The sequence below is a fragment of the Aptenodytes patagonicus genome, chromosome 3 (genome assembly GCF_965638725.1).
Source record: "Aptenodytes patagonicus chromosome 3, bAptPat1.pri.cur, whole genome shotgun sequence".
In the NCBI taxonomy this organism is placed as follows: domain Eukaryota; kingdom Metazoa; phylum Chordata; class Aves; order Sphenisciformes; family Spheniscidae; genus Aptenodytes; species Aptenodytes patagonicus.
The window spans coordinates 4,736,613-4,764,383 of NC_134951.1; the positions used below are offsets into that span (position 1 = coordinate 4,736,613).

General features: G+C 44.1%; 1 protein-coding gene across 3 annotated transcripts in view; it reads left to right on the plus strand.

Moving 5' to 3' along the window:
• Nucleotides 1–27,771, plus strand: part of PKHD1 (PKHD1 ciliary IPT domain containing fibrocystin/polyductin) — a 284,017-nt gene that overhangs the window by 62,691 nt on the left and 193,555 nt on the right. For all 3 annotated transcript variants that reach the window (XM_076332602.1, XM_076332604.1, XM_076332603.1), the window contains exons 34-35: nucleotides 1,617–1,830; nucleotides 6,380–6,530. In XM_076332602.1, coding sequence (XP_076188717.1) covers nucleotides 1,617–1,830; nucleotides 6,380–6,530 — 365 coding nt within the window. The remainder of the gene's footprint in view (nucleotides 1–1,616; nucleotides 1,831–6,379; nucleotides 6,531–27,771) is intronic.

Below are 27,771 nucleotides of genomic sequence, written 5' to 3' on the forward strand. Positions count from 1 at the left end.
AAACACAGATATCTAGTGCCACTTAAAATGCCTTTGGAATGGTAGCCTGGGCTCCAGGAAGACACAAGGCTTCTGTGGGAGCTATAGGACACCTCAGGTGGCTCTAGACATAATTTCTGGACAATAAAAGCAAGATATAGGCATGGTGCCATCAGTCCTTTAGGCTTCTCTGTCTATTACCTGTCTCTCTCATGTTTATATGTAGGTCTTTGAGCCAGGGATTGTGTTTGGCTGTGTTTGAATGGATGCTGAGCAAGAGAATTGTCGCTGGATATGGGGAAGGAAAGAGATTAAGCGTATTGCAAAATGTGTGAAGATGTGGGTAACTTTTTTCTTATTCTAAATCCAGAGAAGAAAAATACAGAAAATTTGTGAACTCTCTTTCTGAAGTTCATAGCAGATGAAATGCTAGGTTTTAATATTTCAAAAAATACCTTAAACATTAAACAGTTATAAACTTTTCAAAAATACTCCATATGAAATAATCATTTTTAGCAAAAAGCACTAAATCTTTTAACATAGAAAATATAGCATTTCATATTTTTACCATTTCAAAAACCATTTTCAGAATTGTTTAGGAGCCAGGACATTCATTGACAATGACACTTTCCCAGCAAACAAGATACCTTTTGAACAAACTGGACTTTAAACAAACAAACAAACAAACAAAAAATCCTTTCTTGATAAATTCCCATTAATTGCACTGCTGATATTTGAGGAACACTCTTGGATACTACAGTGCAGAGTGTAATACTCTCCACAGACCTTTTCAGGAGTTCATTATGACTGTTTTATTAGTTCAGGATTAATGAAAATTCTCCAAAAGTCTTTACATGCTCAGGGTTTTGAGAGAAACAGTTTTGATCTCTGGCATGGTTTAATGCTTAAAGGATTCCTTTTTTTTAAAAAATTATTAAAACCAAATATTTCAACTGATCTGAACTTCAGTGACAGTTCACGATTTTTTTAAGCATTTTTGTCTGGGTTTAGAATAAGAAAACCTAATTTTTGTTCACACCACTTGTTGCTTAAATACACCTCAAAGCAAAGCAGCTGCTCCCATTACACTTCCTACCACATCCATAGAGTCAAACTCAGACCAAGTCTCCAGTCACACTCAACTACAAAGCAAGGTGAACTGGGAGATCCCAGTTCACACAAGTTCTCTAGAAGCCCTCCAAGCTGTGGCAATGCTTTCACTAAACCTATGTCTGGATTTCAAAGCTGTGATAGACCTTAAGTTGTCATATCTCCCTGGTAAAATATTTGTGCCTTACTCCTGATCTGTAAACCATGGTCCACCTTCCCCAGAAGAAATGTCCATGCTCTTATTTAATCACTTATGTCACCTCCTTCTGGATGGAGCAATTTGATCCTAAAGACCATCCTGATGCTCGATGCACAAAGGAGGTTGTATGCTTGCTCACACAAAGCAAAAGGGTCTGAAGGAGTTGCATGGAGACCTACTCATCCTCAAAAAGGATGCACCAAAAAGGAGGTTGGGACATGCACATCAGGAATCCACAGTGACAACTGTCAGTTGCTAAAAATCTGCTTAATGTCAGTGGTGTGTAGGCTGCTTTGGGTTATTTTTTCCCCCCCTCTTGTCTTTGCAGCATCTTTGGCCATTCTCTGTGGCCTGACACATTCTTCTGTCGACTGCCGAGAAGACAGAGCCACCTTCATTGAATGTGATGTCCAAGTAATGGTGGATTCCTATCGCCAGAGAGGATCTGTGTCTTACCTGTATGTCTGTGAGGACAGCCCACCTCAGTGGCACTGGAGGGACATCAACCCACCCCAGAGGCATTTTGCTGGACTCTTTGCCAGGTTAGTGCTGCTTCTCTCCAACAGCTGGGTGGGCCCATCCATGAGCAACATCCTCCAGAAGGTATTCCACCTTTTGCAGAATTGGCCCCTGCCAAATGATGGACTGAAGGAGCAAATTTCTAATTCTTAGGTTGGTGCCAACAGAGCAATTTAGCCTTGAGACCACTAGAGAGCTCCGCTGGGTTGTGAAATTCATTCCTTGTGTCTATCAAAGAATCTCTAGTCCCCCCTCCTTCCCTCCCATCTTTTTAAAGTGTTTGAGAGACATCAGAAAATCCATCTTGTAAACAGCCTGCTTTGTTCCTTCTTAGGTTTTAATATTTATCTTCTGATCCAAAGCAACATCTGGTGGATGCCAATGGGGAAAAAGATTAAGCATTATGAAAAGCAGAAGGTTTTTTTTTTTCCTTCTTTTTTTTCCCCTTCCTCTCTCCAAGCAGATTCATGAGTAAAAAAAGTTGCAGAGAAAATTCAGCAGGCTGTGTAATATTTACTCAGCAAGGGTGCTCAGGCACTTACTCAAGGCTTAGGCTTTGCAAATCCAAGGCCAAGTTGCCCAGGAGTATAAAATGGTACTGTTGCCTTTAATGGAGCTGTGGGGATTTATACCTGCAGAGCATTTACTTCTAGGAGTAAGAGGGAGGCCTGAATTAAGGAATAAACAGATGAACAAAACGTTCAAAAGACACTAAACAAATGGAGAATTAGAATATCACTGCAGTGCATTGCCCATGATTTGCTGTACACCGTGAATCCATTCCTGGCTGGTGCATGATGCTACAGTCCAGGTATTTCAATGGAGTTGCAGGGATTTGGTCCTCATTCTTATCTGGTCCTTTTGTCACAGCTGGTGTTGTGACTCACCAGAGGGAGTTCCGGAAGCCCTGTGCTGAGGGAAGAAAAGCAACTGGCCTTTACTGAACAAAGACAGCAAGATATGAGTTGCACAATTTTTTTTCACTTGTTTTTTTAAAAAAAAAAACAGTTACAGCATCTGCCTGTCAGTCTGTCAGTTCCTCCACACCAGCTTTTGAGCTCTGATTAATTTGACCTGGGTTTCATGAAGGATGGACGTCTTAAGAATTATGAAATTTTTGTCAGTTTTGAGAAAATCTGTGTTAGGCAAAAAGAAATTACTTTCCTGTTGAGGGAGAGGAGGGCAGAATCCTGCCCTAATCTGTTGTTTGCCAGCAAACTGCAGGCCAGACAGCAGATACGTACAGCTGGCCAACTGACGTGTCCAAAGTCGCATTGTGCATTGGTAATGTCCTCTAACATCCTAGGAGATGGGGAGGACAGTTTTGTTGGGGGAGACAAGAGTAGGGAGACTTGGGGGGGAATAATCCTGAAATTAAACTAATTTCATCAGTTCTATTGCTCCCAGAATGACTTGTTTCAAAACAAGAAGCTCCAGGAGCCTTGCCTTGTCTAGCTGAACTTCGCTTTCCTTTTGCTCACATCAGTGTAATCCCAAACCAGGTAACCAACGAACTTGAGAGCAACAGGGCAAGCCAACATCTGTCTCTTTGGTTTTTTGCTTCCTGTTCCCTGGATATCAAAATCACGCTCAGCTCTTTACTGATAAAAATGCATCTGCAGTGAGTCTATTCCTATGATGGTTTTTCCTCTTGCTCCTTTTCTTGGTTTGGGCTGCTACAATTCTGCTGCTGTAGCTTCTCCATCCTGGTCTCAGCTGGGTGAGCAGAGAGGGAGGTCTGTGCCTGTGCTTATCCTGTGGACAGAAAAGTCATGCAGTCCATTTGCTGACTGCTTCCTTATTGTTTTTCACTGTGGTATTGTCCAATTTAATTCTGAATGTCCCAGAGACAGGGTTTATTATTCCTTCAGGAAATCCTATCAGGGAGATATTTCTAAATCGAATCAATCAACTTTTTCTTACCTATTATTTTCCCATTCTTCCAACTTCTTAAACCTCTTCGTTATTGTCATTAACTTTTCCCCCTATTGTGCTCATGTTTGTCTAGTAGTTAGAAATTAAAACTTGGGCTGCTGAGGAATTTTCCAGAGTACTGATATTTTTTCTGGTGAATCTATTTCGAAACTGGGTCTTGCTGAACGGGAGCAGGGGCAAAGAAGATTGTTTGATTTCAAGTGAGTTTCCTGATCTGAAAAATCTGGGGAGAAGTAGAGGAAGAGAGAGTTTAAAGTCATCCAAACTGCCTATTTCAGAGCTTTTGAAAACATTTTTTCAAATTTCAGTTCAGAAAAATGTTTAATTTCAAAATATTAATGGCATTTGTAGCAAAGTGTTAGAAAATTGAAATGTTCAAACTAGAAAAGCACTGTTTGGGGAATTCCTGAAATAATACGCATTGATTGCTGTAACTAATAATAGTAACTAATAATAACAATAATAAGAAATATATGGATTTGAGTTCTGTGCAAATGTTCAAGACTTAGGACATTTGTCCCAGGATGGGGACAAAGCTACTGAAATAATTCCTGGCTTAACTACACATTAAATCTCTCATGTTCTCTCTTACTAGTTTTACAGTGGTTTGAATAAAGCTTCTCTTAATCTAGTCTGTACTATAGCCTATACTTTATGAATACATAATGGCAAATGCATATTCCTCACAAGAGGTGCAAGTCTTGCCATTAACAACACTGGTACCAAGATACAACCCTGAATTCCCTTTAACACGTCACCCCTCCTTTTCTTGCATTTCCTTTAGACACTGCAATTTGTTAACAGTTTTCCAGCATCAAGGTTTCGGGATGCAGTTACTAGAGGACAGGGAGGAATTGGCTCTTTGCCTACAAGCAAAGCTTGTTGACTCTTTGTAAAAAGACGTGAACAACCACTCGAGGTCCTTGTATTGACTTCAGCGCCTGGCAAATCGGGCCCGTGCCCTGCACCTAGCCAACAACAACCCCCTTCTGCCTGTAAAACGGTTGGTTATTTAAAAGATGCAGCTTTTTCTTGTAGCATTAAAAAGAAGTACTATGCAGTCTTGAAAGATAGCCCAGTCCATTGAATTATTGTACAGGGCAAGAGCAGTTCTCAAAGTGTTGCTATCAAAAGCGAGTATAGTTCCCTACGGCTGGCTTTTGATTATTGATACAGCAGAGGGAAAGGTTCATTTAAATATGGAAATAAAAATTCACTGTTAAAAAGGTTCAGTTACTTGCAGACAGATTTTTCTTTTGTAGTTTCTAATGTGGCTGCTTCCTTTAACAATTTAACCCTGAAAAAGGGCAAGAAAACAAATACCCCCTAAATGCACTGTCAGAGCAGCTCTTTGTTTGTACAGTGAGCTGCCACATCCAGCACGGTTTGAAAACTTCAGTTTCATCAAATCATCCTGATCGTCACCCTCCCGATAAAGCTCTGAGTGTTGACTTTCCAACTGGGTGGATTTTGGTAGAACTTAGGCTCCTAACTTTGGCACTTTAGAAAATCCTGTTAGATGGGGCTTTCAGGAACCTGAAGACATCTGAAAATCCTGGTCCTACCTATCTGATCCTCTATTTTGTGAACTCTCTCCTTTCTTAGCTATTCAGAAAAGTGGTATAATTTCTGAGGTGTGTCGGTGTTGCTATAACTCATCTCCTTTCTGCTCTCCTTCCCACAAGCTGCAGGTGTGTATTTGATGGTGGGGTGGGGAGAGGAGGAAGAAGGAGCAATGGCTGGGGAAGGAATGAAAAGAGACACTGGATTATCCTGGCCTGATCCAAAGCCTGCGGAAGTAAATTGGGAAGTTTTCCCCTCATTTTGAGGGACGTTGGATCCTATAGCTCCCCGTAACAAAATGCTGCCAAAGTCAGCATCTGTCAGCAGCAAGACCAAGGAAAAAAATGTTTCTTCCCCACCACCTTTTCTATTACTTCTTCCCCCCTATGCAAGGGGAGGCTTTAGAGCAAATGTCTGTTAGTATAACTGGCACATATATCGAATCTGCTTAGTCTGGGCTGTTAAGTAAGTTTAATTAATTTCCTAAGTTAATGTTCCAATGCTAGCAACAAAGCATCATTGCAATCAGCTGGGTAGCAGGAATTGGAACCCCTAAATGAGCTCATTTTTTCACAGTTGGAATTAGGGACCAGTTAGCCAGTTGTGTGGTTTTTCCAATTTCTCCACTTGCCCTAGGGGAGTTGCAAGTTATTCATTCCCTATTGCTAAGTGTGAGTAAGGTGGGGAGGGGGGAGACACCAACAGACCCTACTCCATGTAGGAGTCCATCTTTGATCCTAACGCTGCTGATTCCCTAGCTGTTGTCTGCACTTGTCTTCCTGCCTTGGTCCTAGAATGGCATTTGCTACTGTTTGTAATAGTTTGGGGAAGCAGAAAGGCATCACTGAGAGATATTTACTGCATGTATTTTCATCCTGAGTGTGTACAGATAAAGGGGGGAAAAACAAATAAACAATAAAAGAATGGAAACAAAATTACAGAAATTTGCAAAGTTTGACAAATGGTGGCCAGGAGTTGCCACAAGCTAATGGCTTGCAATGATTAATAAGAGTAAAAATAATTGCATTTCATTAAGATTGATGACACCCCATTTAACCTCCCTTCTCGTTTCAGCCCTAAAGTGGAAAGAGATGAAGTTCTCATCTATAATAGCTCCTGTAACATTACCATGGAAACTGAGGCAGAGATGGAGTGTGAGGGAGCTAATCAGCCAATTACCGCCAAGATTACTGAGATATGGAAAAACTGGGGCCAGAACACTCAGGTATAATCAAATCTTTTTTACAGACTGATTCAAACAGCTTAAAATTAAATTTGTAATATTGTGTACATTTAAAGGGGCAAAAAAAAAAAAAAAACAATTTAGGCTGAGCAGCAGCAATATATAATATTAAATGCTTTCCAACTTTGAATAGCAGTTCTAATGCAGTGCAGCTGAATTAATGGTTAACTGGTTAATCATGTATTTTATGAGACATAAATGAGCTTTACTTTATTTTCTGGGCAATGTATATCTTTTCTAACACTCTCCTTTTTTATATGAATTCAAAGTCTGTTCCAAAAGTGTTATTTTCTGTTACTCGAGCAGAAATCTTAGCCATGAGATACAGAGTTTCAGCTCTCTGGCAGAGACTTAGCATTCAGCATTTGTGCAGCTCTGGTTATATTTGGTTTTTTCTCCTCTTCAGTATCTGAAGCAAAATGTGCTGAATCCCAGTGCTGTGTGTGGGTATAGCAAGAAGACATCTGCAAGGTGTTCATTACAAAAAACCCTATGACTGTGAACTAACATCATTGTAAGGCTCTGTATCAAAAAACTTTCATTGCAAACCTAAAACGTCCTTTTAGAGTCCTCAGGGTGTTGCAGAGCTTTTGGGGGTGTTGAGCTGAAGTACTGGGTTGTGTCACCTGTGAGAATGAACTCAGAGAGGCTGGATATTTGGTGAACATCAAATATCGCTTTGTCACCATCCTTTCCTAACTGAGCAGCTCCCGAGAAGTGGTGGAGACCTAGCACATACAGGACAGTGCAGGTGGGAAGAGTTACACACCTGACTTATCAGAACAAATGCTGGTTTTTATTTAAACCAAATTATCATGCAGTCTTCTTAGTATGGCTGAGACCTAGGAAATTGAAGTTTGTTTGCTCAGGGTTGGTATTAAAGCTACTGTGGTCATTTTTAACTCTGCTGTCAGCGATGAAATTTCCACCACCCCACCCCAGAAGTAGCTGCAGTGTCCTGGCAGGGTACTTTGGGTGTGTTTCTGGCATCAGATTCTAGATCTTTTACTAAGCCAAGAGTCTCTGAATATTTGGCCTGCAAATCTACTTTACATATATGTTACTGTTGCAGCCGAGTGCCCTAAAATACAATTCTTTCCTTCATTCTGTTGTTTTAAGTCTGTCCTTGGTCTGTGAAGGAATGTCACATGTAGCCTTTTACCTATTAGTGTTCATTTGCTAGTCAGCCTTGCTAGTTATGCTACCAGAAACATCCCCAGCTAAGGAGAAAACCAAGCCAAAAAAAAAAAAAATAAATTGCTAGTTGGCAGCTGCAGGAGGCCAGCAAAGGGAAGCGCTCGGGCAAGTATCAGATCAAATGGTAACTACTCCTTTTATTCATATTGTCCTTCCCGAATGTGATAAGGGCATCTCTACAGCCCTAAAGCCTGGGCTGCGGCGTAGAGGAGCTGTTACCTGCTGTTGGCTGTGGTCTGAACAGCTCAGCTGTGTCACGGGTCCCATAGTCTCAGTAATGAGATGATGACAGGTTGTCTTTTGACTCAGGTGAGAGCGAGAATAGGAAGAAGTGGTCAGGTTTGTCCCTGCTACGTTTTTTCTGCTCAGAGTGAGGAAAATCGAGGAAGTCCTAAGTGTCCTGAATGAACCAATTCATTCAGGGAGAGCAGGACGAAACCAGCAGCGCTTTTAGATCTGGGATTTGCTGCTGCTTAATGAACCCAGAGGGCATTTGGAATAATTTTATCCCTCTTCCCAAAACTGGCCTGGGTGACCAGAGGTGGATGGGTGGGGAGTTCAGATAAATGGTTTCAATTTTGGTCCCTTTGTAGCTGACAGCATCCCGTTAAGATTTATGACCTGGTGCAGCATATGCATGCTTCACTGTAGAGGTTTAAATCATGTCATGTGAACTGGCCTTACCTTTCCAGTGGAAATAATGGTCCCCAGGTTCAGCACCAAGCAGTGAAATGCATTAATAGCACCACGTGCCTTAGGATAATGGTGCTATTAGCAGGCAGCACAACTCCGTGTACAAGTAATGGGACTGCATCTCTTTATAATAACATCTGGCACTTCTATCGCACTCTCATGCAAGGATCTCAAAGCACTTCATAAAAAATGGGCCTGATCCGTAGCTGTTCTCAGCATAGATACTCTGCTCAGTGTTTTGTTTTCTGCTTACTCTTCTGCCAGCTGAACGATGCCCGGGCAGGCTGATAACTCAGCAGTGTCTTAGCACAGCTAGGCTTTGTGGGAGGGTTGGGGCAGAGATGATTAGATGATGATGGAGCAGGATTAGCTCCAGGATGGCACTGGAAATAAAAAGAGGCATTGCAGAAAGGTTGACAGAGGCTTGTGTTATCAAGAGAGTGGAATGAATGGCCATTGGCAAGAAGAGAGAACAACCTCGGTTCAGAGCAGAAAAAAATAAATTAAAAAAAAGTAAAATTTTGGTTCTGGGAACTTGAGTCTAAGGGACACAAGCTTTAGGGTGAAGTCATTTTTTCTTCAGTCTTTATAAGACATCTAATAGGACTTGTCCTTAATTCTCAAAATGCTGAGGAAGAGATTAACGTGATTAGTTGGGATTTGGTAGGTTGGAAATGAGGCAAACGTAGACTGTGAATGTGACAAGATTTTGCAGCAATCTCTTGGTGCGAGAATGCCGGGCAGAAGGCTGCAGAGATGCCTGGGAAGGAGCATGGTGGGTGTGTGAGAGGGGCTGGGTGACATGATATCCCCAGTAGCAGGGAAACAAATTCCAGTGAGATGGTGACCTCTTCCAGGTCTGTGTTTCTATGATGCTTTTAGCAGCCCTGTTACCAATAGCTCACAGGAACTACCTGGCAACTTTGAAGAGAAAACCATGTATAAGGATCCTGGTGTACAGCGAGTGGCAGAGGCATGTCCATCAGCTTGATCTGCTGCCTTTGACCAGCAGGAGCCTTGCATTGGAAATAGTCCATTTTTCTCTTGTCTGACTCCGCAGAACAGCATCCAGACAGTGAATTCACCCTGGATCTGTGTGTCAGCTTTACTAAAAATTGCATTAAATGGCTATTGTGACTCATCCAGGGATCAGACCTTTAGCCATGCTTGTTGCGTTTTGAATAACAACATGTTGCCAGACCCATTCCTCCATTTTTCTGGTCACATCCAAAGTATATTATATGCATTCCCATGGTGTTCCCCTGCCGTCCCCCGTTTGAATTGCAAGTGCATATGTACTCCAAGGACACCAAAATTATCTGAAGAGGTTAGCAAACACCACAAATGTTCTTTCTCAGTGAGTTAATGAGGTGGTTGTCCTTTGAACTTCTTTTATTGTCTTAGATATACAGGAACTCCAAGTACTAGAGGATCGTTGTACCTAGATACAAACTCTTCATAGCTGAATTTTTTGCCATTTCTTTAATTCCCTTTTCCCCCCAATAAATACATATAAAGATCTATTTTAATGAAAATTAAGACCTTAACTCTAGATTAATTTTTGGATGATCTGCATGAGACAGCCAAGCTTAATTCTTAAGGGAAGAGAGCTCTTCCACCTCTGATTTCAACATAACTTTGCTTGAACATTGGGCTGTAGCTATCATTGAAAAGTAGAAGGTTATTTTTGAAAATGCTGGCTGTCCTATTCATGTTACACATGCTGCTCCCTTGAGTCAGTCACTTGAATTTATGGTCCAGGTTGAACACCTTTGAAAACTTTTGGGCAGGATCCTCAGCCAGGGAAAACAGCTGTATTTTCTGGGAGGTGATGTAATATCCATCACTTACTTAAGCTTTGTCCTTTCAAATCTGGTCTCTGAGATGTTGCTTGCATGGTTACGGCCTTAGCTGGGCTCAGCTCTGAATATAGAGGACCCCTGAAATTTCTGGGAGTTTCAAGTTGCTGGCTGGAGATCTGTCAGTTGCGTGGCAGGCTTCATGAAATTTGAGTCCACCAGCTTGGCCTTTTCCTTGGGTCTGGTCTGTGCCCTACCATCCCCAAGAGAATAGCTTTTATGGATTTCTTTAGAAACTGATTTAGGTCCTTGCCTCACTTTGCGTTTGAAGTATTTGCCCCCGTATGACTTAATTAGGTCACGCAAAGTAATCAGCAAGCCTCTGCCCCACTGTTGCATGTGGCATCATTAGTGTTTGTAACTTGCTCCATTATTATCCAAGGAAGAGTTGCAGAATTATTTTTATATCAGTATATAATGGAATTTAGCCTACCGAAAGGAGAGGGGGGGAAAAAAAAAGGAAAAAGAATCCAGCACTGATTGTATATCCCACAGGACTTAATTAGTTCACAGTTTCACGATACACTGGATAATGGGAAGATATGAATTAAATAATAAAAGGGAAAAGAAAAGTTCTGATGCTCACTCAGTACCTGTCCACTTCCACCTTGGCTGCATAATGAGATGTCAGCTACTGTGACACTGATGAGACGTGCAAAACACACCGATAACACATGTAAAGGATGCTCATGGGAAGGTTTGACCAGGCTTGGATGTCTCCGAACCCATTATGCTTAGTGAGCCTTAGATTATTATTCCGGATCACTGGACCAGACCTAATCATCATGCAAGCATGCTGTTTGAGCAGTGTTTCCCTGCTCCGACTCCCCCCGCTCCTCCTCTGGCCCAGATGGGTGATATAATGTTCGTTGGAGGGCAGATGCCACGTATATTAAGTCAGTTGTAGGGAAGCTGAACTGGTATACTAGTGAATTCTCTACAACCCAACCCTCGAGGGGTCCCTATTAAGAAATAGAAGGCTAATAAAAAATAACTTGCTAGATAAAAACGCCATCCTGGATTATAGCTCTGCCTGGGTATGCTGTGCTGCCTTTAGTTTGTTTTTAAATAGGGCATTAAGGGAAGGTCTTGAGATTTAAGAAGTAGCTTAGAGTATTGAGGATCTGTGAATTCTTAGCTTGGTGATTGATACCGGGATAACTGCTTTGTTCACTTCTCAGCAAAAAAAAAGAAAGGAAAAAACCCCACAAAGGCTGTGTCTGAGATATGCACAGTCACCTAAGAGACCCTTGTTGTTCAACTTCCACTTAATGTAATCACGACTAGCTCTCCAAATCCCTCAGAATCCTCTGCAGATTTTAGAATCACTCCTTTCCTTCTTTTTTGCCCTTATTTTCCCCGTTTACTGTCTCTCCGGATGCCACAGTATTTGGAGGTGAGGAAGGAGATGAGATAATTTTGCCTGTTGGAGATATTTGGTAATTTATATAGGTGGCAAATCCTAGGCAGCTTTCTGGGGAGCATAAAAGGCTCTCTGGAAGCACAGAGCACTCTGGACATAAAGGGCTGTTACTTTATTTTTCACAGCAGGACTGATGCCGAATCTCTTGACCATGTTGTCCATCTGTGAGGGTTACAAGTGGTGGGAGGTGACTGTTGTGGTTTAACCCGGCAGCTAAACACCACACAGCCATTTGCTAACTCACCTTCCCCGCCCCCTGCAGTGGGACGAGGGAGAGAATCGGGGAGAAAAAAAGTAAAATTCATGGGTTGAGATAAAGACACTTTCATAGGGCAGAAAAGGAAGGGGAAATAATAATAATAATCATAACAACAATAACAACAATAACAATAATAATGATAATAATGATAAAAGAATATACAAAGCAAGTAATGCACAGTGCAATTGCTCACCACCCGCCGACCGATGCCCAGCCAGTCCCCGAGCAGCGGCCCCCCCGGCCAGCTTTCCCCAGTTTCTGTACTGAGCATGACGTCCCATGGTATGGAATGTCCCTTTGGCCAGTTGGGGTCAGCTGTCCTGGCTGTGCCCCCTCCCAGCTTCTTGTGCACCTCCAGCCTGCTCAGTCGGTAGAGCATGGGAAGCTGAAAAGTCCTTGACTAGTGTAAGCACTGCTCAGCAACAACCAAAACATTGGTGTGTTGTCAACATTGTTCTCATCCTAAATCCAAAACACAGCACTGTACCAGCTACCAGGAAGGAAATTAATTCCATCCCATCCCAGGACAGTGACTTTCCCTTGCAGGGCCAGCAGGCTTTTCGCACTCTGCATGGTAGATGCGTGATGCTCTGTCACTTTTGTTTTAGTGCCATCCTCACGTTGCCTGGATGTTTGATGGGTGCATTTTTGAGGGTGAAGGGCTCATAGTTGGTTGCCCCTGCTTGTAGACATGTGCGGGCTTCCAGTTTACGGTTAGATACGCTTATAAGTATTTTCTGTTTAAAAAAAATATCCAGTAACTTCAGTGAAGCACCAGTGCCTAAGAGTGAAGGTGGGGTATGGTCTTTCAAGCTTTTTTCCCTTTGCCTTCTGAGATGGGTACAGCCCTGGCATACTCTCATTCTTACGCTCTGTCCCTTTGGTGTCTTTTGGCTGTCCACTTCCACCTGCCCTCCCTCTCCTATACTGTCTTTTCTTTCCTGGACCACCAAACAGTGCCAGAAAGGGCAAACAATCCTCTGTTTGCCTTCTCCAGTGCTCCCCTTTGCTGTAATGTTTGTGGGTAAAGCCACTACGCCACTTTGAGACTGGTTAAGCAGGGTATGGATGAAACGCTTCCTCGCACCCATCCAGCCTGCGAGGATGGATGCGTCCTGGTCTGAGCGGGAGCCCGCGAACGAACCCTGGCACCGTGTTCTAGTAGAGATGGGGCCATCAGGTTTGTGCTTCCTCCCCCTTGGTGCAAGGGAAGCAGTGCCACCTGCCCTGCGTCACCGCATTGTGGAGATGGATGCTAAAGGGTGCTTCAGAGCAGCGTTTCCTCCTCACCCGCCTTACCTTCGTGCAGAAAAGTTTACAGGGGAAGCGACTGGGCGGATTCCAGCCTGATGTGTGGCTTGTTTGTAGGTGTTAATAAAACAGCTCCCCTCTTCTCAACTCGAGGGAACATTGTAATGAAACATGATATTTCATTCCTTTAGATACTGTAAAACTCCAGATCTCTTTATTTGGCCATAGTGATCACAGCTCGCAGAGACCAGGGAACAGTTTGCTTTGACTACAGCTTGTTAGGGAGCATCCTGATAGCACCTGACATTATGGTGTCTTGGGCTTTGAGTAGGGCTCCTGGGTGCTTTGGCGGTGCAAATAGCCAAAAGTAACCATGTCACATGGGACAGGATGTCAGGAGTAGGACTAGATGAAACTGTTCTAAAATACTGTGTGCATATTTTTCATAAATGTGCACTTTTAACAGCCCAGCAAGCCCACCCTTGCATCTCCATGTTCCCTATTTCTTAACCTGCTAGCTTGGTCACAGTGTTATTTTCAGAAGGGGGTGGGGAACGCCACGAAACCGACCAAGATTTGCAAGCCTCACAGAACGGAAGTGGAGGAGTCCATAATAATCTAATAAAAATAAAAGCACAAAGCCAGTCTTGGGGTGCAGATGCTATCAGAGCAGAGAGAGGTACCATCTGCAAGGTTGTTAAGATGTAGAGAACCAAGATGGCCTCCACAGTAACCACAGGCAATGTGAAGAGATAAATGGTTGACCCGAGCCCGTGTCAGGCTAGGATTGATGCCACTATCAGCCCTAGTGCCTTTGCAATGATTTTTTAAAAAATCTCTGATAGAGTGTGTTATCTAGTTACTGGCACGAGGGCAATGGCCTGGAGGCAGCGAGGAGGAGGGGGGAGGAAGAAGGAGAGGAGGAGAGAGAGAAAGAAAAAAAGGTCATTCCAGGAGGACAATCTCTGTTGGACTAAATGAGAAAATAAGGGCCTTGCTCTGAAAGGGGGAGGTAAATAAATAAATAATAATAAAAAAGTGGCTGCTAGGTGTGTGAGAAAAGGATAAGCAAAATTGCTTCTCTTTCTTTCTCTGTTTTTCTTTTTTTTTCACCCCTTTTTTTTTTTTTTTTTTAAATGGGATCGGCCTTGGGCTGCAATGGGAAATTTAGGAGATGTGCTTGTGGTGTGCTTTTTTCCTTTTACTTTAACTTTTTGCTTCCTGATTTGAGGTTTAACTCTTTCCTCTCCTGCTGTTGGATCAAAAATCAAGGCCTGAACTGTATCTTTCTTTTTTTTCCTCGTTTTGAACAGCTTCTTGTTTTTTTTCAATCCCACCATCTTTCTAGTGTCTCTGAGGAGACTGCTTCCTAAACTGTACGTGATTTTTCAGGGAGCCTTCCTCTCCCCATCACTCACACTGCTGCACTGGAAGCCCGTTGGAAGTTACCCCCAGGATGGGATGCCAGTCCCCTGTTTACCACAGCACATCAAAGTCTTTCCACTCACATTTAAACACACCCCTGTGAAATCAGAACTGAGTATGGCTCAGTTTAGCGAGAACCGTTTTCCTCCTCCCCCCTCCATTTATTCCTGCTCCCCACCCTTAAGAGAAACACAGATTCAGAGTGAAAAGTGTCATTTCAGAGGTGTTCCTCCAGGGAACAGAGAACAAATCTTTCCCTTCCTGCACACAGGGAAGGCTTGAATTAAGGTCAGGAGGGTGCGGGGAAGCCTTCCTGGGGGACTGCGGGCACGTTTTCTCTCCACTTGCTCCCAGGCTCTTGTACAGAGTCTTGCTGCCACTTTCCTGGTTAATTATGACAGAGACTCTAATTGACTCCTTCGGCGTTTAGGCAGTTTTGGATGGGGAAAGATTGTCTGTGGTTGAAAGTAGGCTCTGGTTCTCTGTCTGTGGGACTTGCTCTTGATTTGGGGGAAGGGGCTGGGGGTGTTTGATGCCTGTGTCCACGCTGGGGTGCATGGCATTGGGCTCTGGGTGAAGCCAGAGGGAAGTCTTCTCCATCTCCCCATCTTGAATTCAACTGGAAAAGGGCTGAGCTCCTTGAAGACACACATAGCCCAGACTTCTTGTTCTTGTTCTTCTGTATTGGAGCATAGCTCAATGTATGTGAGGGTCTTGCCCCTCCTTAGGTGTGACATGGGCTGAAGATGCTTTCAGACTCTTGCATCACTAACATAGGACTCTGCATCACCATCTGACTTCGCGTCCTCTCCCCAGTCCCAAACAGAGCAATACTGTGAACTTGATGCTCCACACAGTTTTCCGGATAGCAGAGGCACTGGCTGACCTACAACCATTTCCCAAATGTTTCTGGGGCCTGGTTCGGCACCAGACAAGGGCCAGGCATGTGGTCACCTGTTCTGAAAGCTGGAAGATTTTAGTAGCCTGGACATGGCCAGAGTGGGACCATTGGAGGGGCCCTGGACGTGGTTGGATCACAGATGGAGATGCTGTCTCCATGCTGTTCAAGCAACACCAAAAGCCTGTGGCCAAGACTGAGAACTGGGTTTGACCATGGCATTGGAGACAGCCCCTGGTCTGAAGCACTGAAATGCCAGATCTGGGAGGTGGAGCATGTTTCTCTTTAGACTCGAACAATAGACTCGAACAATAGACTCGAACAAAGGCTTGGGGAAGAGTGGCTGGAAAGCTGCCTGGCGGAAAAGGACCTGGGGGTGCTGGTCGACAGCCGGCTGAACATGAGCCGGCAGTGTGCCCAGGCGGCCAAGAAGGCCAATGGCATCCTGGCCTGTATCAGAAATAGTGTGGCCAGTAGGAGTAGGGAAGCGATCGTGCCCCTGTACTCGGCCCTGGTGAGGCCGCACCTCGAACCCTGTGTTCAGTTTTGGGCCCCTCACTACAAGAAGGACGTTGAGGTGCTGGAGCGTGTCCAGAGAAGGGCAACGAGGCTGGTGAGGGGTCTGGAGAACAAGTCTTCTGAGGAGCGGCTGAGGGAACTGGGGTTGTTTAGCCTGGAGAAAAGGAGGCTGAGGGGAGACCTCATCGCTCTCTACAACTACCTGAAAGGAGGTTGTAGCGAGGTGGGGGTCGGTCTCTTCTCCCAAGGAACAAGCGATAGGACGAGAGGAAATGGCCTCAAGTTGCGCCAGGGGAGGTTTAGATTGGATGTAAGGAAAAATTTCTTTACTGAAAGAGTGGTTAAACATTGGACCAGGCTGCCCAGGGAAGTGGTGGAGTCCCCATCCCTGGAGGTATTTAAAAGACGTGTAGATGAGGCGCTTAGGGACATGGTTTAGTGGGCCTGGTGGTGTTGGGTTGACGGTTGGACTCGATGATCTTAGAGGTCTTTTCCAACCTCAATGATTCTATGATTCTATGATTCTATAATAATCAGAGCTTTTATTTTATTTTATTTTTATGTTTTCTTGGGTTTCATTTTAGGGACCTAAATCCACGCTAAGGCCCTGATTGACATGCGAATGCCCAGTTCTGAACAAATTTTAAACATTCCCTTCTATGACCCTGTTCCCTCATCCACATCAAAATTGATTGGATTTAATCTTGCAAAACGCTGAGCCTACATGCGAGTGTTGGCATGTGTCAGGTGCCGCGGTGGCTCCATGTTCCTGCAAGTCACTCCTAATTACTGGCTGTTTATTCACAGACATTTATGCAGCAGAAAATCTTGCTGCATGTATACAAAGCCACTGAGTTCTCAGGGACATTTACTCATTTGGATAAGCACTGGCAGGATATGGGCCAATAATTCAGGTGGTCTGGTTATCATTAGCCATGTGTTGCAGAGGAGCAGGATCTCTCTCCGTCTCTACAATGTTTCTGCTAGGTTGTAGACTATACCTGAACTCAGTGTAATGCCTCTGTCATTTATGGCATTTGGTGTGAGGTGGGGGCTGGATGAACACCACTTCTATAGGGATGTAGCTCTAAAGAGCTGAGTTTGGTACCCAGCCCGGCCTCGAGCCATGAGTGCAGGATCAGGCTTCCCATCCAATCCACGAGAAGTGAGAAGAAGCCTTGGATAGAGTGTATGTGTGGGGGACACAGTTGGGTTTTGTTTCATTTAGAAAAAAAGTGGGTAAATCCTGAGGATAACAAAAACCTGAAAAGTTTGGTCTTGTAGTAAGCTACTGGTAGTGATGGAAAGATAATCGTCTTGTATCATGACTTCTTCTGTGTACAGACTTTAGAGTAAGGAGTAGGGTAAGGGTGAGTAGTATTTGTAGTGTTGGGTTTTTTAAAGTTTGGGTTTTTTCTGGTTTTGATATTGTTGGTGCTATCACAAAGTTTTTCATAGACTAAACAGTGTGAACTAGGCACACAGTTAAAGGACAAATTTCATTTCAGAAAGGGTTTATTAAAAAAATAATAATTAAAAAAAAAATTCTACAGCAGGAGGAAAAACCAGCATGTTCAAGCACTGTGCCGCAATTAATCTACTAGAGCCTTCCTTCTGTCTTTAAGGAAAGGGTTAGTTTTATGTGATTGCCAGTAAAAACAAGCTGTTTTCATGATGAGTCTGTAATAGCCGGGTGATAGACTGACTTAACAACTGCTTGCTAAACGCTGGGTACCTTTCCCTGATTGGCAGCTCCGTAAGTGGAAGCCCCTCGTTTCCAATCTGTCCTTGCGAATAGCTGCAGAGCAAAGGACTTCATTAAGGGATTGTAAGGCTACCTCGTAAAAACTAGCAAATAATTAAGGCAGTGATGGGAAGGAGCGGAGGGGACCGAGCACTCTGTGGTCCCCGTGAAGAAAAGCAGACATCCCAGGGCAAGGAAGCATCAGGTGAAGCGGTCGTTATAAACACTTTCCCGTGAACGCTGCATCTTCTCAATAAAGCGTCAGTTTAGCCCGTCTACGGCTTTAACAAAATATTCCCAGTTAACTTCATGGGTGGTGCAGGGCTGGGAGCTGTTAGCTCATATTCAGTTAAATTTCAAATGTCAGAGCTCATTAGTGGTGATTTTAGCCAAAGACAGTTTGTGAGGAGCTCAGTAAATTTGGCTTCCTCAAATAAAATTGAAGAAAGAGATTGCCGTTTTGCTTATTGATTTATTTTCCTGGTTTCACACATCTTCTTTGGGTCTGTGATTCTGATCAAGGGTCAGGCTCAGCTTCACCCACTTAGGGATTATGGTTCTCCCTCTTTTACACACACTTTCTCACTCTTTCACTCTCTAATTCTCACTTATTTGTCTTTTTCCCTCCTGTCTTAACCTGTGTTTAGTGAGTGGAAGATGCAGTTTTTGCTTTCGGTGTTGAGGAAAGCTTTTCCCTGAGCTCACCAGCAAGCCCACATGGGCATGCACAGCAAAGCAGCATGGCTTTAGGTGTTCAGAGTAAACTCTGCAAAGCTGGGTAGAGAGGTATGAAACAATTCTGTATTAATTGTAGAGATGACTCAGCCCGGGTCTGGCTGTCTACGTTTTCCTGTTCCTGGGACTTAGCTCCTTGTTTTCTTGAACCCCTCTGTGCCAAATTAACTGGTGCAGAAGCAGTCGCTGGGCAGTCGATGTTGTTCTGCAGCACCTTTTTGGGAACCCTACTGGGGTCAGCACAGGGGTGAGTCAGGGGATGGAGACACTGGAGGTAAAAATGTGGCTTCAAAGCTGGGATGACCCAGGCAACGCTGCAGAAATTGTGATTTCCCACGCAGGAAGGACTGCAGTCGCTGGTCACCGGCATGGCCCCAAACCAGTGTTCATTTTCAGCTCTGGGAGAGGCGGTTGCCGCATTGCCAGGTACCTGAGGGACCTGAAGGCAGGTACCATGGGGTAACAATTTTGGATAAGTTTCTCCAGGTGGTGATAGCTAGTAGCGGACAGGTCTTTTGGGGTTTGGACCCCAAAGATGGATGCACTTCCATCTTCTGTATGTACATCCTCATTTGGGTGTGTACCCTAGCGCGGTGCCCATCTCTCCCTGAAATCAAATCTGCCTTTGGAAAATGCCACTAGGTACCCGTCTGCATCCTTAAGCGCTTGAATGCATTCAGATACTGGGGTAAGGATGCGCCAGCAAGGGTGCTTGGGAAAGGGACCCTGGATTTTATGTCCTGCCAAACGATTAACAGGCAGACAAATGTGTGTGTGAGAGGGCAGATAGGGAAAGCCATGGAGTGTACATTATTTCAAGGGATCTGCATTCCCAACAAAGATGAGCTGTTACAGCCCTGCAAGACAGAGGGATGGCTTTATAGCTCGAACAGCAGCAGTTTGTGCTTTCAACTCAAAGGCCTCTCAGTTCAGAGGGCAGCGTGTTGGTCAAGAGGTTCTCTCTCACGCTAGCCTCCCATCTTCTTGTCTGATTAAAATGAAGTTGGGGCTAAAATCTCTTGAAATGACAAGAGCGGTTACTGTCCCATAACGTGTGTGATGCTACTCTTCAGCAGAGGCGCAGTCATTCATGGCATAGCAGTTCGGTACAAAGTGCACTAACTTAACTTCAGCTGCCTTCTGGCTTATGTTGCGGTGCTGTCTGCACCCCTGCTGAAATTGCCTATCGTGTGCAACTGTGAGCTCAAACTACTGAAAAAACCCCCCTAAAATTAAATAGGTGGAAGCACTGTTCCTTTGAGGAGCAGTTCTAATTTTAGCTATATAAAATAAATATATTAAAGTTTACATATCTGCTGTAGACATGTCCTCATTTGGAAGGCGTCTCGCGTCAGGAACGTTCTCCTCTGTTTGTGCAGCTCCTTGCACAGTAGGATCCGAGGGTTTATCTGGATTTATTGCAATTACATAGGCACCCTTGACTGCAGGGAAATAGCACGGGTGTTCCCAGTCTTCTAAATGCCACTTAATGCTCAGATTCCCATTAGGACTTGGCAAATTCAGCTCAGAGTGACAGTGCAAAGGTAGCTTTTACTAAGGCGTGACATCTTCCTAGCCATCATAACCCGCTGTTACCTTATTGCTTATGTGACCTTTTCTGTAAGAGTCCCATCTTCACCTTTTTACCTTTCTGGCAGATAAGTGTTTTTGATGATGACAATAAAGATACTGCAAAGCACTTTTATTCTTGGTTGCCCCATCTGGGCTGTGCGTTTGATCCGAACGGCCGGCGTTCCAGTCAGATTGCACTATCAGATGGAGCTGGCTCTATTTCCTGCATTATTCTTCCTGGCTGTACCACATTATGCAATTATGTTTGCATTTAAACCTGAGCACTTACCTGTAATGATGCTGTAGTTCAGTACATGATACATTACAGCAGTAGATAATGCATACAGATAGGCTAAGAAAGCATGTTGTTGATGTGCTAAAACTAAACAGGACATTGCATTTGAAAGTGGACTCTGAAAGCTCGCAGATTAGGCCAAGCAGTTTAAAAAGCTTGCATTACTGAAATAACAGCCGTGCAGGGTGAAAGCCTCTCCCTGCTGGGCAGGTGCAGGATTGAAAGGGCAGCACAGGCTTCCCCAGTACTGCCCTTCAGTCTCCATCGCAGAAGTCTGCCACCGGCACTGCTGGTTGCTGCCACCCACTTCTGCAGGAGCAGGATGGTCTCAGCGGTCGCTGGGAGTCCCAAATCCTGCGCTCTTATAGCACAACGTAAGCGCGGGGCAATGATGCAGCTTAGAGAACAGACTGTGCCTCCGCTGCTGGCCAAGCCTGTTACACCTGCTCTTTTCCCCACGATGCAGACGCAGCCTTAGGGGACAGATTCTGACCAGCTGGTTTGCATTACCGTGCTGTTATGAACCCACACTACTGTACTGTTTTAGTGAAGTTAGCTGGGCTGATTTAGGTGGCGCTCTGCAGATGGACAGCAGACCCTGGCTCCCAGTGTTGCAGGTGATGGTTACTATTAAAGCATGCCAAAGCAGTTAATCTCTAATGTCCTTTAGGACTTCACTTCTGACAGATAAAGTGAAGACTTTAGTAACTTCCCCACCTCTACGCAGGGTACCGCATTGGAGCAAGGGTGCAGATTTCAGAGAGTAATAACTTTCAGCACTGCCGGTCTGCATCAGATCCTAGCCTGGGAGGCAGAAAAGCTGTATAGCCTGAAGAAATTTCTTTGTGCCCATTGAGGTCCTCCCTCTCACATGTGGAACTTACTTTAAAAGTACATTTTAAACAGGTGAAAACAATCAGGCAAAATGTTCTGATGAAGCTGCTGCAGTGATTCAGCAGAAACCAATCCTGGTGCAGTCAGCTGTGAATTTTCCTTGCGGGATAATGAAGCAATGCCCTCCTGCCACACAAGGTATCAGCAAGCACATCAGTTTTCCCTTCAACAAAACAGGGATGGCAACCTATAGTTTTCCTAGCAGGTCGCTCCTTCCATCATGTTCTGTGAGTCTGTGGATAGAAGGAGCTATGGCTGGGCAAGTGTCATCCTATTTGTTTGAGAGAGGGTATATAGAATCATAGAATCATTAAGGTTGGAAAAGACCTCTAAGATCATCGAGTCCAACCATTGACCCAACACCACCATGCCCACTAAACCATGTCCCTAAGTGCCGCATCTACTCGTCTTTTAAATACCTCCAGGGATGGGGACTCAACCACTTCCCTGGGCAGCCTGGTCCAATGTTTCACCACTCTTTCAGTAAAGACATTTTTCCTCACGTCCAATCTAAACCTCCTCTGGTGCAACTTGAGGCCATTTCCTCTCGTCCTATCGCTTGTTCCTTGGGAGAAGAGACCGACACCCACCTCGCTACAACCTCCTTTCAGGGAGTTGTAGAGAGCGATGAGGTCTCCCCTCAGCCTCCTCTTCTCCAGGCTAAACAACCCCAGTTCCCTCAGCCGATCCTCAGCAGACTTGTTCTCCAGACCCCTCACCAGCCTCGTTGCCCTTCTCTGGACACGCTCCAGCACCTCAACGTCCTTCTTGTAGTGAGGGGCCCAAAACTGAACACAGGGTTCGAGGTGCGGCCTCACCAGGGCCGAGTACAGGGGCACGATCACTTCCCTGCTCCTGCTGGCCACATTATTGCTGATACAGGCCAGGATGCCATTGGCCTTCTTGGCCGCCTGGGCACACTGCTGGCTCATGTTCAGCTGGCTGTCGACCAGCACCCCCAGGTCCTTTTCCACCAGGCAGCTTTCCAGCCACTCTTCCCCAAGCCTGTAGCGCTGCATGGGGTTGTTGTGGCCGAAGTGCAGGACCCGGCACTTGGCCTTGTTGAACCTCATACAATTGGCCTGGGCCCATCGATCCAGCCTGTCCAGGTCCCTCTGCAGAGCCTTCCTACCCTTTAGCAGATCAACGCTCCCGCCCAACTTGGTGTCATCTGCAAACTGACTGAGGGTGCACTCGATCCCCTCATCCAGATCATTGATCAAGATCTTGAACAAGACCGGTCCCAAAACTGAGCCCTGGGGAACACCGCTCGTGACCGGCCGCCAACTGGATGTAACTCCATTCACCACAACTCTCTGGGCCCGGCTGTCCAGCCAGTTTTTTACCCAGCGATATATAGGTGATAAGACAACAGTAGCACTTACAAAGCCTCTTACCTTTCAGCTGGGTGCTGCTTAAAATGTTCTCAGTGGTAATAGATGTTTCAGTGGAGCAATACTGTGATTATAATGAAGTATTGTTCAAGATATGCCTGAACCTCTTAATGAAATAGTGAAAAAAAGATTGTAGTAGAAGAATAGAAGAAACGTGGCCAGTTACGGTCACTTAAATGGCCTTGTCGCTTTGGCTGAGGAGACGTGGATGCATATATGGCTGTATCAATGTTTGTCCTTGGATTGTGTGGTTTTGCTGTCTGTATGCTTTATTTGATGCGTAGGATATACCAAGCCTACATGCAGCACTTTCCCTTTTCAAAGCACTTTTCAGTCTTTGCCTGGTAAATCACTGCAAACTCCTCGTATTCCTTATGTCGCCACAGGAGCTGTGTGAATGTCAGGGGATGGATCCCACACCAGTGCTCTGATCTCCAGTCCACCCTTGCAGCTGATTTGGGACTCTCACAAAGTTTTTTTTTCTCTTGCCTGATCCAAAAACCCCATCACCATCAGATCTCCACTGACATTCTTGGGGTGGACCAGCCTCATTCCTCCCACCCCATTTACTGTAGCGCTCATTCAGAAACCCTTCTTGCTGACACATAGGCATGTAATTTGATTTCTTTTCCCGCAGGTGGTTGGAAAATTGTTAAGCTAATCTTTGTATTTACAATATTTGCTTTCAGATTAGTTAGAGTAAGTCAAGATCATTCAATTGTGAGACAATATTTGCACAGCACATACTGCAAAGACCAACACAGTCACCAGGCTTGGTTATTCTGCTTGGGTAAAGAACTTGATGTTGCAATTTTCTCATTACCATTAAATTGCCATTTTTAATTTGTTTCAGAAGCCTTCATCCTTTGAGAAAACACTGGTTTAGAGAGATGTGTAAATTATGTGTGCCCTTTAACTGTGCTCTGGAAAGGGAAAACCAGTTGTGCTGTATCTAAACTGGAAGATTGCACTGAGTTTCCCAATGTGTTTACATGCACAGGATTTTCATACAAGTTGGGCTTGAGATTAAAATACTGCACTGGGATAGCTTCCACTGAAATAAACTGCCTCTGAATATCAGGCCATAAACGAACATTAGGAAGATTCTGGTGAATTAGCAATGAGTTACTGCAGAGAAAAATTGCATTTTGTGAAGCAGGGCTCTTCATGTGCTCCAAGACATTTCCTGTGCTTCCAGGGTGTTTTCCTTAACATTTGAAGTTGAGATTTCTGATTCTAGGATCGACCTCCCACCATAGCCCTCAAAAGACCCCGAGAGACCCAAGAACAACATTTTTGGACTCGCATGAGTCTGGTAAATAGACCTGGACCTTCCCATGGGTCTCATGGTTTGTTTAATTATGGAGTGGCTTAATACTGTTCATATCCTCCCGTTACTCGCTATTTTACCTTGTATTCAGGTGAGCTTTGTTGCCTGTGTATAGGAAGCTGACTCGTGTTGTATCTGGGACATGCAGCCCCCGACAACAGCAATGTCTTTTCAGTGCCCTCCCTGTGAAAGCACCATTAGATCTAACTAATACTCCATGTCCTTAATTAAATACCTCTGGTGCAAAGAGCATTACCTTCTGTGCTTGGAAACTGCAGTGATTACTCCCCTGCTAGAAAAGTCATTTTTTGGTGGTTGTTTTTTGAGTGGTTTCACTGGTTTAGTTGTTTGTTTGGTTTTGGTTGTGGTTTTTTTTTTTTTTTTTTTTAACAGGAATTAAGCTGTTTCTCGTGCCATTGTCCAGCTGCAAATTGGCTTGAGACTGACTTGTGCCATGGGCTCTGACCTCCAAAACTGCCCACTCATTTTTTTTCTGAACTAATCAGCTAGGTGAACTATTTACAGTTGGCTTTTGGGTCTTCTCACTGCTTTTGCGGCTGCCCCTGTCTGAGTAATTAATGACAGCATGGCTTGTTTATGGTCTTGACTTACTAATGCTGTTGGCTGCAAATGCATTTTTACCTCTGGGACGTGCCAGTTTCCTGGTTCTAGTCCCACCTCACCAGCCCAGGTCAATTTTTTGTGTGTAAACAGATTTATCCTGTAATAGTTGGAGAGAGACTAGGGTCATTCATCAGTCCCGTAGAGAACATGCCCAGCCAGATTCTTCCCTTCTTATGCTTGTGCAACTCAGCAGAAGTCAGAAAGATTCCTGCAGGACAGCTAAAATTAAAAAAAAAATTAAAAAAAAAAAAAAAAGAAAGAAAAGTAATCCTTTCTTTTTAATTCAGGGTACAGGCAGTCTCAATTGGAAATAAAGGTATTGGATAGTGGACCTCACGTCCAGCCACATGCCCAGCCCTGATCCTTGTTGTAACAATTCTTATGGGAGTCATTAAGGAAGGAACTGCTGTGTGGATCTCTTAGATAGGATAATACCACCTACATTTTATAGACTGAGTAAAGGGTAAGGAGATGTTACATAGCAACAGACGATGCAGATAGTAATAGACATAACATCATATGGCCTTGGAAAGGGTTCGCTGGGTTATGTTCCAGGCCTGTTCTTGGCAATCGTGCCAAGCGTGCCAGTTCATCAGGGAAAAACCAGTTTGGTCTCCTACTCTCTCTGGAAACCACTTACAGACTCTCAATGCATGGATAGTCACAAGCACTCTGCTAATTTCCAGTCTTAGTTTATTGATAGCTACAGTACTTCCAGTCTTCTTGGGGATGATGTTGTCTTTTGGCATAAATGATTCATTTTTTCCCATTGTATAGTTCTCTAGATATCTTTCTTTCCTTATGTTTTTTAATGTGTGTAAGGCTACTTCCTTAGTTATTTGTGACTCGAGCACAACCACTCCTGCCATTTTTTTTATCATTTATTTCAGAAACTGCAAGAAGACGGTCCCATTATCTATCTACCTTTGTTGCCCGGTTTGGTTACCAGTGTCTGCTCGGTTGAGTTAACCATAGGCGGTCTCTGTCATGACATGAATTGGAGGGGAACTTCCTTTCATGCCCCTGGATCGTTAGTAAAATTCTTTACTGTTTTGCCAAGGCAGTTTGTACCAACATCTAAAAACTACCACCCTATTACTCATTGCTAAACTGTCATCAGGGACTGTCTTAACACTGGCACTCAGAGAAGAAGGATCTCAGTGGTCAGATCATGTTATTTTCAGGATCATCATCACATGGAATTGAACTGGGTGAGAAATTTCTCAAGGTCTGAAGCTGATGAAGTCCTAGGAGCCAAGAGGCTGTCTTTTCTTTGAGGGAAGACTGGGAGAAATTAGAGAAGTTGAACTACGCTCCCTTTTTTGCCACGTTCTTCTTTCAAAGGACTTCCCAAATGGAACCAGATTAAATAGAAATGATAGAGGTGAATGTGGTGCTTTTACTAAGAGGATGGAAGTAGATTGTCCATTGCAAACTTCTCCAGAGGTTCTCCTTCCGTTACTTTCTACTCCCTTACATCCAACTTAGAAAGCTCCTTGGAAATGCCTCAATCAATGGCAAAGTTAGAGGACTGTGATGAAGTGCACGTGAATGAAAGTCCTTTAAGGGGTTGTTGATCACATTATAAGATCCACTAGACTGCTTTGGCACTCTGATTTCCCAAGAAATGCAATACAGGCTACTTCAATGTTTGAAGGCAGCTTCTCTGAAATTGCTGCCTCGGCAAGAGAAACCCTGCAAAAACTGATAACTTTTAATCTCTGCCTTGTTTGTTTTTCCATAGTGAAAATTGGCCTTTTTGGAGCCGGGGGTGGGGGGTGGGGGAATTGCCTAGAGTAGAGAATGGTTCACAGTGTGCTGGTTTGCAGCTCTTCCCTGTCAGTCGGTGTTTGCCGCACTCCTGTAATGAGCATTAGATGGCACCCTCCGTCCTGAGACTGCTTGGAGAAGGCTTGGGAGCTTCTGCATTCATTATTAGCCTTGGCCAGCTTCAGTTTGGCCATTCTTTGATTTCATAGCACAGCCAACTAAATTCTACTCAATTCTGTGTGGAAGTCTAAATCCATATATTTGTCTACAAAATAAGGTGTTGCACTGTGCTGTTGGTAGAGAGAATGTTTTTTCTTGCTGCTTATACTTGTTTTTGCACAATGTAAAGCGTTTTCCATCCTCTTTGGGACCAGCCTATTCTGTCTTTCCCATGAAGCTGTATATAAGCTTTCATTCTCTCTGTTAGCAAAATCCTTCTACGCTGCCGGGAATGAAAAAGATGATTGCAAAAGTCCTCTTTTGGTTTTGGTTTATATAGAAAAAAAGGACATTTTTTTAGTCTGAGTGATGAAGTGCATGCAGGCGACTGTTCTAATAACAGCAGGATGAAAGAGTGTCCTATCATGCTTGTCTCCGGGATGCTGGTTATACAGAGGAAGACCTATCCATGCCAATTGAAATTCTATGACTTTGCTGTTGTGGTGAGCATTTTTCAGTTAATTTGGCAAAGGGTTAGAGGCCCTACAAGCAGAAGAGGCAGAGAATGATGGCAACAGACAGGTTTAGCTTCTTTGGGCACTGGGCAGCGTTTTGCATGCTAACTCCACTGACTGTAGCAAATAACATGCATTTGCATCGTTTTCAAGCATGTGTAGGAGGGAGGAGCCTGCACCAATTTGTCTGTTTTAATTATAGATGTTCTACCCACCTTCCTAATTGCTCCTTCATTAAGAAGTAGCTTGTTCTTTCTTTTTTCCCTAGGAGCTAAAAATAATCAACTTTTGTTTGTTTCTGTAAATATTTTTCTTTTTTTGCCCTTGAGGAGATAATTATTTCTATTGTTGCATGAAGATGGTGGCCAATACAGGAGGAATAATTAGAGCAGATGGCTGAAAATACCTCTCTTGTAAAAGACATCTAGTGTAATAAAATACCTCCCCTCCTCTTTTATCTCCTCCAAATATATGTTTTTCTTTCCTTCAGGTGGATGGGGGTTGGGTGGAGGTGTAAATCTTTTCCTGATGTATTAAACTGAGGAGCTGTCAGGAGTTCACAGCCTGGAAAGTGAGCTCCCTGTATCCATCACTGAAATTAAAGTGTTTTCAAATGTGGCGTGGAGTCCTGGGTCTACAGCGTGGGGAAATATATGCTGTACTCCAT